The sequence below is a fragment of the Platichthys flesus genome, chromosome 3, assembly GCF_949316205.1.
Source record: "Platichthys flesus chromosome 3, fPlaFle2.1, whole genome shotgun sequence".
NCBI lineage: Eukaryota > Metazoa > Chordata > Actinopteri > Pleuronectiformes > Pleuronectidae > Platichthys > Platichthys flesus.
The window spans coordinates 17,281,732-17,295,208 of NC_084947.1; the positions used below are offsets into that span (position 1 = coordinate 17,281,732).

General features: G+C 42.1%; 1 protein-coding gene across 2 annotated transcripts in view; it reads right to left on the bottom strand.

The window, feature by feature from the left end:
- The window catches only part of pdlim2 (PDZ and LIM domain 2 (mystique)), a 36,279-nt gene that overhangs the window by 7,133 nt on the left and 15,669 nt on the right, over nt 1–13,477 (bottom strand). For both annotated transcript variants that reach the window (XM_062382446.1, XM_062382437.1), the window contains exon 7: nt 332–450. In XM_062382446.1, coding sequence (XP_062238430.1) covers nt 332–450 — 119 coding nt within the window. The remainder of the gene's footprint in view (nt 1–331; nt 451–13,477) is intronic.

Sequence of the window (13,477 nt, forward strand, 5' to 3'; positions counted from 1 at the left end):
GACTGTCTGCCTGGAGCGTGGATGCCGTATTACACTCCTGTCTTTGGAGAGGAACTAGATTTGGATTAGGAATAATTGTAAACAGTTCGATATCAGTTAAAAAGTTACTTTAATACACAAAAGGTCGTTATAAAATACAGGGTGGAGTGACACTAAGAGACAGTTGTGTATCTTCTGGAATATTAACGGTTAAATGTCCAACCCACCAATTTCACATAGAAATTGATTATTTCCTAATTATATTTGGACAACTGTATATATATTTCCGGGAATATTGTGCCTTAACATGTTTTAATAGAATGTTGCTGTTTGAGATGCAACTGCTGTTTACCTGCGTCGGGGAGACATGGGAACATCCCGATCAATTGGACTGTTTGGAGAGTAGCGTCCTGGTGGTGTCGGGGTTCTGCTGGACATGGAGTTCTTTCTGTAGTCTGTGGGGGAGAACTCCTGTAGAGGAAGAGAGACGACACAAAGAACAAACAGAGAGTAATTGAGCGTGAAACGTTCAGCAGCTGAAACCAACTTCACATTGTGAGCTGAGGAATCTATTAAGATACTTGGGCAAGTGCTTAGAGCATGATGCAATGATCCTGCACAAGAGACACAAAGGGAGTTATGTTGAGTGCAGATGCAGGAATTCAGCAGAAAATGTTTCCACTAATCACACACACTGGCTCTGGACAAATGTAGTGTCACTATGTGAGAAAGCTTTAAATCTGAGGAAACGGTACTGTGTGACAACCTGGAATAAAACAATCTGACACAGTTATGTTGGATTAATTCAGTCAAGATCAAACCTGAGAGATGTATCAGTAATTTAAATGTATTCCAGATGGAGGGAGACCACATACAGAGCACTGGAGCACTTTCACAAGCAGAACAAACAACAGTCGCTGATTGATTGTACAGTATTTCCTGTTGTATGTTCTCAAAGTTTCTGTTGCATGACTCTGTTTGATTTAACATGAGTCAGTACTCTGCGATACTGACGTAAGAGTCCAGCATTGAACTGTAGCTGTAATTGTTGTAACTGATATTAATTGGAGCCAAAAAGAAAGAGAGCGCAACTACAACATCAGTCCCCACTCTAGATCAATGGGAACCAGAAAGCCGTTTTTCAACCACCAATAAAACCAGGAAGAATCATTTTACAAGACTTCACAGTGAGTCAGGCCTATTGTGAGGTGAAAGTGATCACACATGTGGTTACAAAAGACAAACACTCACTGTAGTATTTGTGATCCATGATGCAAAAAGAGCCAGGGCAACATGTCCAAGCTGAAGGAACACATGTTCAGACAAAAATACTGTACGAATAAAAGCTGCTAATTATTTAACAAGTTGATTTTGGTTTTTAAAACAGAACAAGATAGTGAATGTTCCTTCATAACGTTTGAAGGTCTTTTGAACTCGTTTGATGATAAGTTGCCAACCACAAGCAGATGTCAGGTACAAATCCTCATTTGTACCTTAGCATCATCGGGTATTTTGGCCTTTTAATCACAACACAGCCTCCGCTAAGGCAGGCCCACCACAGGTTGATCAGCCCTGGGCGTGTGTCCGTGACATCTTGGGGCCCAGTTTGGTTATTTCCTCATTGGTTGAAGGATTTTGGAGTATGTGACGCTTCCTTTTTGGTTTGATGCCGGCTCGTTCGTGGATTCCTCGCTCTTGGTGGATATTGCATTAAAACCCCTGGAGTGAACCTCAACAATAATATAACTGGACTTTACGCCCCTGTGTTGGTTGATGTTAGCTTAGCATTTTATATATAACACCTACAGAAAGTAGAGTTAAAAACCCACAGAAAAAATAACATACTTAATTGAAGGTCCTAGTACTATATTGGTTCAAATATAAACAGTTTCAACCCACAATGAGTGGAAACTCTATTACATTTTTTATCTTGATTACCATTTATAATCAGGGCTACACTTCAGCTCCCTCAGCTGTTAGAAGATAGATTGTGTGGCAACAGATGTTTGGCACCAACTCCAGTGTTGGTTTGATGGGAACGACAGTGCCAGCATGTAGTTCAATAGGTTCCAGATGCAGTGAAAATCTCACAATTACTCATGGTCATAAAACATAAACAGTGTCGCTGCCTCATCGTGGGATGAGAGAAGACCTTCCAAAAGGAGAGCAAAGTGAATATTCAACTTTTGCCAGAAGAGGGCGCTACGTACCTACTGTACACAACCCATTCATAAACTAAGTTGATGTGCCATAGATATTTTAATTTTAGCTGAAACCAAGATAGGAGAAGTCTGTGACATTAAGTGCAAAGGTTTAAAACCGTTGAACTTTAATCGCAGTAAAAGAGCTTGATTGATCCACAAGGGAAATTGGCATTAGATCACAGTTAACACCCACGCACAGTGTGTGCACAGTTCATGACTCAAACCAGGCACTTGTAGTACCAACAGATTGTATCTACATCACTGACTGGCATCGACCATGTGCACCTCTGATACTGACCACTTACTGATCACAGGGAGCAGGCTCATGCACTGCTGTAATGTCACAATAACATGATTGGAAAAAAAATGTTTCAAAACAGTTTAATAATTTCCAGTTTGCAAGGGAAACAGAGCCATTACGGTCTGTTCGGTCTGTGCACAGTCCAGGAAAACTCAAGAGTGCAAACAACCCCCAGATAACTCCACAGTACAGCTTTGAAAATAAAGCTCACTGAGTTTCTCTCTAACCGTCACCAGCTGGCATCAGGTTAACACAGGTTCCATCCAAGGAAAAAATGCCTCAGCCCGGGTTTTTCGAACCGGTACACATCTGAGACTGAGCTTGAGCTCGATGCTGACACAGTGGCACCGATGGGAGTCAAAGATTTGTGCGTCCAATGCCAGCACCCGCTTCCAATTCAGCAACTCTTTGAACAATGTCTCTGTTCTCAATTGAGTCCAATTTTCCTCTTCTTTTTCCTCAGCGAGTGGGCAGATTAGTGGTGCGTGCCAGGAAGCCTTTACCAGAAATGATCACTGGTACGTCTCCTTATGATTCCTCCCAGGATAAACCCAGCATAATAACAGCAGGCTCAGAGGATCATATATTCCATACCATCACAATGCAAGAGAACAACCGAGTCCTCTCCTGCTGCGAAACAATCTCAAGGGCATATACCTGAAAGAGATACATGGTTTAGAGATTTGTATCGGGAAGACCTAAGGAAGCTGCCCAGTACGTGTGAATGAATCCACGCTAATGCAAACCATACCTATGTTATATAAATGTCTGGCTACTGAGTGTGGATCTTCAGGCTCTCCAACAGCAGGAGAGTTTACAGATAAAAACGCAACTCTAATCCATGAGACTCAAGAGGAATGCAATGAAGTAAAGAAAAACAAAAAGGAAGAAGAGAGAAAAAAATCACAAGCTCCACTGTGACAGGGAGAATGTGGCTGTGATTGAGCTTGACCTTAGAAGGTTCAAAAAACTTGAGCGGTTCTCCCATCGCCATCATCCATGCCGCAATGTCCAGTGCCAGATTTTTATAGCTGTAACCATGGCACGGCTGGCAACGGCCTTATACTGCGTCTGAAACATCTTTGTTCTAAAATCATCACTGTTCCATTGTGAGCCATTAAACCATTACGCATGCTTGATCTCCGAGCTGCAATGTGTTTGGTAAACTGCACCATGGCAGTGCCAACAATGCCCCTATGTCTCATGCACCAACAAACTCAGGGAGGGGCAAAGGCGAGCAGAGGAAGGCCTGTTATTTTGTCTTGGATGGGAGCATGACTCAGAGATGGGAGAGACAACTGGAGAAAAATCAGCAGCCAATTCTTCCTGGTTCCTGTGGCCGGCTAAAGGAGGAAACTCTGATTAAAGCCGCACTGAACTGTAATCAGGAGTTTATAGGCCACATACCAGTGACTTTCCCTAATGGTCCTGGACGATGTGCTGGCCTTGACTTACATATACAATAACATATCTGACTTAAAAGGCTGTCAATGAAGTTTTGTACTGAGCAGGATGTGTGAGACCAAACACTCAAACACAAGTTAGATGTCCTGAAACCCCTATTTTCTCAATAGCTTTTGATTTACCTCACTGTTTTCTGATCACATCAGAAAAGTTTTGTGTTTTCCACATTTCTGTGTTTGTGTTATTAATTATCTATAGACTAATTACTAAAATCTCTGTCTGTCTGTATCTGGAAAGCATAACTTGATTGATCGTTTCAGCTTCAAACATGACATGTGTTTTTAGGCCCAAGGAAGTTCAATGTAGAGTTCACGATATGTTCAATATTAATACAATTTATCAAGTAAACAGAGGCCATCAGTCAGTGAGGGCTGGGCTTCTCAGACAGTCTGCGGACCAAGTTGAACATGTAATCTTCTGCTTCCATAAATTAAAACTAGCTGCCCAAAGGCCGAAACAGTTCCGTCAGCAATAATATCTGTCCTGCAGATAATTTTGATAATCTGATGTTTTATATTCAGCTGATTACAAAGCTTTTATTGAAGGATTGTAAACTTAAGTCTGATGCTTGTGTGTATTGCCTCTGAAATAGCCAACATACAATCTATGAAAAATAACACCAGGTCAGTAAATCATTCAAACCTATATATGACCTACAAACATTAACATTAATAAAGCAAATTTAGTTGTTTTCAGGGATTCTTTGCTAATGCTGCATGGTTTCTGTCAACGCAAACTTTTGACAAAGACTAAGTGACCGACTTACGCTAAAGAAAAGAAAGAAACAGGATGAAGAGTGAACATATGCAACATAATCACTTAAACACTAACAAGACTTCTATGATTGGCCGATTCAAGACCCAAACAAACAGGAAATGGCGAAGAGCATTAGGGGCAGCTGTTTTAAATCAAGGCCCTTGGGAGATGTTGTGGACAGTGCCAGTGGAGGAGCCTACAGTCTGGCTCCAAGCAGGCCACTCTGCATCATCATCATCACCACCACCACCCTGCAGCTTCAATTACAGGGCACGGGCCAGGATCGCACATGAGTGATGCATGGAGGAGCTTTTGTTTAGAGAGGCTTGGTGCTGCAGTGAGAAAGTGCTATTACTGCTTATTCACTGTCTCAACCACAGACATGACTGCTGAACTAAAACGAGGGAGGGGACACCAGACATGCTGGGCTGGGTAATAACCAGGGCTGTGCACAGCCGTGTGCACTGGTGGAGGTCCTGAGCAAAGACCTGAGGCCAACATGCTCGTTATCCACTGTCACTGCTGATGCCTGCCTTGTAATTATGTCTGAGCGATGGTTCATTATTGTGTCCACATTCTGTAATAAAATAACAGAATCTATGGGTAATCAAGGGGCATACTTTTATATGAAAATTCATGTCATTAACTTTATTTACTTTTTTCTATGGCGTCATCCCAATGCAGCTGGTTTACTGAGGGTCTCAGACTACAAATACTGTAGAATGGCAGGCAGTAGAGCACATACCTCCTCCAAGGCCCCAATTCAATTGAGCTGCACCACATTGCACACACTCATATCAGTTCAACTAAAAGTGCCTGATTTATTTAATCAAGATTCATGAATTATTCCTTGGTAAAAGAGTGAACATATCCACAAAAGTAATAAAGAAAATCCTGGATCTGACCCCTGATGAAAATACACACCAACAATTTAGTCTGTGGCCATTGGGGGACTGTAAAACAAGACCAATCATTTCATTTGGATCAGATGAAATGATTGGTCAGTGAACCTGTCTGTCACTTACCGACCTGCCTGCCTGCTGCCTGTACTTTCACTGCACATGAGTGGAGCCTTCAGCCTGGAAGACATACACCACTGAAGCAGAGGAGGATTGTCAGAAGTTATCGAGCAAGTCCTGGAAAACTCAGCCTCTAGCAGTCGTCAGTCAGTTCCCGTTCATGTTTTGTGGCAATGAGCTTTAACAAGCCGGCCAATGGGAGGGGGTGGGATGTAAAGGTAGCTTCTTTTTTTTCAAAGTTGAACTTTTCCAGGATTACCAACCCCAGCTTTAAGGCATCTTACCATTTTTCAAAAAGATGTAAACTTCTTCAGGGAACATAAAGTAAGCTTTAAAAATCAAGCTCAATCTTCTCAATCCTCTTTAATTCTTGGCACAGGCTTATATAGTGCAGCATTCAACAAAGTGAAAGATCTCCATGATGCCAGTGTTGATACCCCCTCTTCTCCATTCGCTCACGATGGCCACACACCATCAGACCGCTCCAGATATAAACCATATGTACAAGATTAGAGACCAAATGAAAAGCAGAGGAACGACTGTGAGCACTGCATTTTATTTTCAGTTTCCAGTCTTACGTGTGTATTAGTGCCTCGGGAGCTATCCTGTAACACCAAAGAGTGTACACGCAGCGTGACAAAAAAGGAAAAAACAATGGACCTCAACAGCTTTAGTCAAAGATCAAAAATTCTCAAAATATTCACATAAAAATATAGACACATAATATGAACCCTGTGTCAGTAAAGCAATCTTCCAACAATATTATAACTGAGTTAACATAAGCATTCAGTATTCATTGCAATTATACAGGTCAATAAATCCCCTCCTCTTGTGGGCAAATGGAAAATCCCACCTGAGACAATACCAAGTCTCTCGATGTGTAGGGGCTTAAAGTTGGCTGGAGTATCAAACCATACCATAACACAACTGTTTGCAGGATGCATTGCAATGAAGTAATGTATCGTCATTCTCATTCGGATCTCATCCATCTCGTTTGTAAGAGACCTGGAGTTGGCGAGGAACAGACTCAGGAGCCCTGGTCTGTATTGGTTAGCCTTTAGCCTCTAGACTAGGACTTACCCTGGTTTACTTCCCCCTCTTCTGTTTCCTCTCCCTCGGCCTAAACATAGGGTTTTCATGCTTGACTGTCATAAATCATTGCTCAGACCTCGCGGGTAATCTGTCCTGGCGACACATTGAAAATAGTTGATAGAAAAACACAATTCTCTCACTGGTTGTCTTATTTACTGTTGTCATAAAGTCATAAAGGGCGAGCAATGTTGAAATAGGACAGTTTCAACTCCTGAAGTCTTCAGTAAAGTGATGCCACAGATACTTCTACATTTGCATAATGCATGTCTAGTGGTAAGTCTGGCATCCTAACAAAGCCAGGTAAAGCAAGAGTAGAGGTCGACATTTCCTGCACTGGAAGAGCAATCACAGGAGAGTAGGCAATCTGTCCAACCAGAGCAAACATGGCTCTACTGGGGCGGGGGCCTTGAATATACAGGAGCTAAAACAGAGGTTGAAAAGATGGAGTGCAGTACTGGACAGTATGAGGAAAGTGATGTGTTTTTCTTTACATTAGAGCATGTAAGCCTTACGTGATCACTAATACTCTTTGGATGGAGGTATTGTCATCCTCTTTTTCCACTTTATTTTCTACCAGGTCACATTTATTCTGTAACAGTGAATACTTGCAGACACCGAGCAGCTAAAGCCGCCTCATGTGATTATAGTGGGTGGTCTGGGGGAGGCACTCACTTACACTGCCACCAAAAGTCCGACACAATTAAGAATATGTATGAGTCTGAGCATTTATTTATCCATGAAGGATGCTACAAGCAACGCATTTTTCATCCCCATTATATTCACCACAAGGCTCCGACTTGATCAGCATATCAAGCCCATCAGACATCTGGAGTTTATTATGGTTGGACTAAAAATTGCTGGACTTCATGAAACCTTTAAATTTATGGGGGCCGGGATTCCTCTTTGATAGTATCCAGAGAAAAAGACGATAGCAATCAAATGAAGATATATCTAAGCGATATGTGCCAACTGAAATCATGACCTGGAAGTAAAGTGCTACTTTAACAGCTCAGTCAAAGTTCCTCCATAAAAGGTGGTTAATGTTTCCTACAGCATCAACTACAATAATTAGACAGAAACATTCACCACATCTCAAATCGGTTTTACACAGAGATATAACTCTACTGTTTAACTTATTGTTACGACTTAAAATGCAATACAATGGAGTACAGATTAAAGCTCATGTTTCAGCAGGAAATTCCGTTAATGGCTAAAGCATAAATCTATAATGTCTGCAACATATGCACTTAAAGTGTCTCAGTGAAGCGGAGTAATTCTTCAGTGTTAACTGCAGATGATATTTTACCAGCTTAATAATTATGATTTATGACCAACAAACGTAGCCATAGTAACAGTTCCCCTGAAAAGGAAGGTGTTGTCTCCTGTAAAACTCGGGGGGAAGATATGTTGACATGTCTATTTTTGTAGGCTTGAACACACTAAAGGGCAGTTATTCGGGTCGTTCCCTCCAAAACAACTTTTGGAATGTTGACATACTGCTCAACCGCCTTCGTAAACAGCACCATCGAGTAAAAAGGCCCATCTCTCCCTGCCAACATTCCCCCATAAAACTTGCAGGGCCGAATGTCCCCAGGAGTACGCCCGGGGGCCTGGAAAGCAAGGGGAATAAAAAGTGCCCCAGTTTGCTTTTCCACTTCAGGGGAAAGAAAAACAGGTGTGCTGATCAATCGGTGGGGATGAGGAGAGGCATGCTGCCTGCGCTGCGGCTACAATGGACCCCAAGCTTAACGGCTAAAAGTCCATGTGAAAAGGCCTCACGCGGTCCAGTCACAGAGCTCGCTGAGCAGGAGAAGAAGAAAACATCCCTCCACCGTGGACACAGCCAGCATCGCTCCCCTGATGCTGGCTTGGCTTAGAACAGCTCTGGCCAGCCAAGCCAAACAACAGCCCCACTCATAGTGAAATAGCCCTAACCCTGAAATAGTACATCATTCCTAGCTATCATCGTCGAGGAAAAGATATCTCCATTTAGCCCTAGAGGAGAAGACGCTGCAGGTGAGGTGCACTAACTTCTATAAGTCTTCAGACTTTCACAGTTAACCAACAGTATGTGCAATACAAAGTTTAACATTTTGACTCCATTTAAAATACATAAACCAACTTCTATTCCTTCAAGTCAATGTACAAATATGTTCCAAAGCAATGACCACAGATCTGCACTCCAGTCCACCACAGGCTCTCGAATAGAGCAGGACATAGCCATGAGCTGGCGGGCAGCGTGCGGCTGGTAAGAGGGTGGTGGACAGAAACGTATGGGATGGAGGATGTATGGAAGGATACTTACCATGTCATCTCTGGATAAAGAAACATGTCATCCAGCCAAGGTCACCCTACCCACTTTTAGCCTAGAGGGGAAACATCTGGTCTGTACAGGCCTAAAACTGGCCATCCTACTCGACAAGGAATATTTAGAAATCTGCCTTCCCTAGCGAGCACAGGACCATGTAGAACCACTGAGGCAACCCCAAGAACCTCAAAGTGCAGCAACTGCAAACGCAGACATGGAGCCTGCTCCTAATGGCCGGGTGACGGGTCATGTCTCATGAAAAGCAGTTTTGGCCCCGCTCATCGCACAGATCCTGTTGCGGTCACTTCTTAATGATATAAACAGATGCTCTGAATCATGACGGTGCCCAGTCAGTTCACACACAATATCAGGCTTTCATGAAGCTTGATGGTGAGCTACTAGATATTAAATACTACAAAAATACAACTGCACATCATGGCAGGACAGAACAAAACTACCCGCTGCACATAAATGGCACGAATGGCAATTAAGAAACCTAGATAGAAACAGCTTTACTCAAGTATTCTTACTATATCCCTACAGCTGCTGGAGGGTTGTGACTTTTTCGGATAGATGCTTCCAAAAAGTTCCTTATTCATATCATCCTTCAGACCTATTGATCATGATGTATCATATAGATGCCATGTTATTCACATGATTTTATATCTATAGTGTGGGAAATGTAATGGTAAAGGGAGACTGCAAGGGAAAAGGTTGACACTACAATGTGACTTGGGACACAATTTTGTGTCCGAGCCCGAGTGAAAAGTAATGAGCCTGACAGATTTCCTTTTTGAGTCCAAACCCAACCCTGACATTTTCACAAATTCCAGAAACGTGCAGCATAATTTTTTTATACAAATGTAGAGTTATGTCAAAATGTGTGGAAAAGACAATATTTGGTATCTTGTTAGACAGGCTCCATAATGTGACACAAAGGACATTGCAGTGTTAAAGCATCTTCTGGTCTCTGCAGAGTGGTGTGAAGACTTAAATACAGTGTGGGAATTTCAACAGGGTCCCTGATGTCCACTCGGACCCCCCACCCCCTACCTCTTCCAGCTCACATCACACAACGACAACCCTTGTGACGCGAAGGAAAACTCAGCACCAGCTGTCCTCAGCCTAGGCCTCACAGCCACTATTGTACAGGGGCATTTTCTCAGGACATCCAACACCCTGGAAAATGGTGGATCACGTTGCGAATCCCACTCTCCTCACTCAAGGAGCCAAAACAGGGAAGGAAAAGCCTTTTAGGAGCTTTTTAGTAAGGCTGATCTCCTGATACAGCGGCACTCTGCACCTCTAAGGGAGGACAGAGGCCCTTGTCATAGAGGCTCCGCATGTCAGCGCTCACTGGGCTGTTGTGTTCCTGCCAGCCCGAGCAGCATAATACACAGTGTGCCTATGGCAGGCCTCACCCCAGCAAGTTCCTCACTGAACGCTGTGAAAGAACTCTCACTAATCACAGCGCCGGGGCGGCAGGCTCGTCACCAATTTTAAAACCAGAGAAGACATCCATTTGGAAGACAGGGTCAGCCAAAAAAAGCAAGTAATCCAACAAAGCTTTAAACAAGAAAAAGCAAATATGGGTGGATTAAGCAATGATTAAACATCTTATATTGCTGTCACCTTAGAGTCTATAGATTGATATACATTCAAAAACAAAAAAAAAACGATGAAAATTGTGTAGAAAGTTGAGTGGAAAGAGATAGAAGGAATGTATCTTCTCCCAGAGGATACAAGACGATGGGAACTCTAACATAAGGAAAATGAGAGAAAGGATGAATTTAAAAATGGTGAGGAGAACGGGAGGATGTGCAGCTCCATAAATACCACAAACATGCAAGGCTGGATGGACGGCCATGACGGGAGCAAGTTCATTCCTTTGGGCTCACTGATGGAGCTCTCAGCCACAACGTAGCTGTGTGTTTTTTGGTCGGCCAATACGGAAGTTTGCTCCAAAACGGTTTGCTGGCCACAGCCTCATCGTAACTCTGCAGTGGGATTTTGAATGTGGTTTTGGATTGATGAAAACATCATCTGTATTTCACTCACTCTGCCTTTAGTGAGAAATAATACAGTGATAAATGTTGTATGTACAAGTTGAACTGTGTATTTTAAAGGATCAGGGCCACTTAAAGTGAAAATAAATCTGAGATTTTAAGAAAAGAGTTATTCTTTTTTGAGATCACAATTTAGGATATTTGTGATTTTAGAGAGAACATGTCAGAAGATCAGCATGTTTCCTGTGTTACAATGAGGAATGTGGAGCATCTTGTTAAGTAAGTCTCATGAATAACAAAACACTAAATGGCTCATCATCACCACATTATCTTAAGTGAGATTCGTGTAAGATTTGTGATCTAGCAGTGGAAACCCTAGGAGCACAGGTTCTGCACCGCTCATTTTCTACATTTTCTTCTTAATTTTGTCCTATTTCCAACTTTATCCCCCAACATGTTCACTTTATTCTCCAAATATTACAACTTTATTCAAAAAATTACACTATTCTCAAATTTTTTCTTCAGTATGGCCCCAATACCCTGTCATAAGCATTTGAGGTTGATAATCAGGGTTATTCATTCAGACTGGAAAAAACTCCCTCCAGAGTTCATGTTCTCCATGACAAGCTGATCTTTGTATGTATAAATCGTAAGAGTTCCAAAATTAAAAAAAGGAATTTCGTGGTTAATTTAAAACAGCATTTCAGCCAAAAGGGATCCATGGCACAGACGAGCCAATTCACATCAAGTGTGAGGGCCTGACACTGAATAGCTCCATCATCTCCAGTCCAGTCTACTGTCTGTCTGTGGTGGCTGGCAGCCCAGTGAATATCACACATATTTCTGCTGAATCCACTTAAACAGTTAGTCAGTCAGAGAGTTGACTCATGTCTGCACATACATCCTGCACACGCTGGAACTTGAAAGGAGACAACATGCTGTGTTATTCTGCAGTCGCACCAAATGAGTTATTACCAGGAACTCTCCCTCTCTGCCTTTTGCCCTAGCCAGATTTCAAGGTGGTCCTGAGTACATGAGGAATTTTAAGTCAAACCTATTAATAAAAACTACTGACAACATACTCAAAAGACACACGTGGACTCTGGTTACTTCATGGCTACACTGGCTCATCTTTCTCCCAGTGTGAAACAATTCAAAACCCCAGTCAGTCTGACACATGCCTCCACTCCAGAGACTGGACGACGACATGAGTGACAGTGCAGCTGAATCCCATTTATCACAAAAACAACACAAAGAATCCCAAAGAGAAAATTAACCTTCTCAGCGAGCGGCCTCTTAGAAGGAGCGCTTGAATGTTTTGAAGTTCAAACCTCCGCATATTTTCTAACTTTATATAATGTCCAGAGTTATAAAAATGGCTGGAATTCCTAGTGTCATGACAAAAGGTCTTGTATATTTGTATATCCCACTCTGTCATCTCACATGTTCTGTTTGCAGTGGGACCCATACTTGAGACCAAGTATGGAGGCATAGCTCAAATACTTCATGATGAACTTTCCCACAACATTTTCTCTCTTTAACTCACTGAAGTCTTCCCAGACACCCGAGTCCCCCCTCTTGGTTTCAGCGCTGGAATGGTAAATAAGACCAGCATAATTTTTCTGCAGTCTTATGATAACCCCAAGTCTTTATTTGACCACTCTGCTGAGAATAATGAGACTCCACTCGGGCAGCTAAAGGTTAAGGCCATTGTTTTAAAGGAAATTAATCTTTTTTTCCACTTGGAGCATGCAGGCTCTGAAAGAAACAGCTCCAGCTTAATGTCAGATGTTTTCAAAGTCTGACCTTTTTAGTTTCTTCACTACCTGCTATAAAAATGTCAAACCCTCTCTGTATCCTGCCTCGCCACAAAACTTTTGTAGGGCATCTTCTGTGGCATCAGAGTAACAATTACAGAGGAAAGGCTTGGAATTCAGACATGTTATTCTAACTGACTCGGGCAGTACAGTCAAAATAAATACATCTCCCACAGAAAGAGCCACGAAGACGACGAAAACCTTAAACTTTACTGTCTGAGTCAACTGCAGCCTAAAACTGCAGCCACACGTGAAACACATGTCAACTCTGTCAAGACATGTGCATTTGACCGGTACGACTGCATAATATATGTACTGTATGTGCTCAATGTACCCAGACAGTCATTCTGATTTCTACAGATGTTATAAAAGACAAGAAGAAAACTTATTTTTTATAGAAAATCGATCATCTGACAGAATTCAAATCAGGACACTGACAGTACAAATATTTCGCGATTCTAGATTGATTTCATTCTCACTAAGTAAAAATTATCATCAACTAATTAAAGACAACTGATTGTAGTAAATATC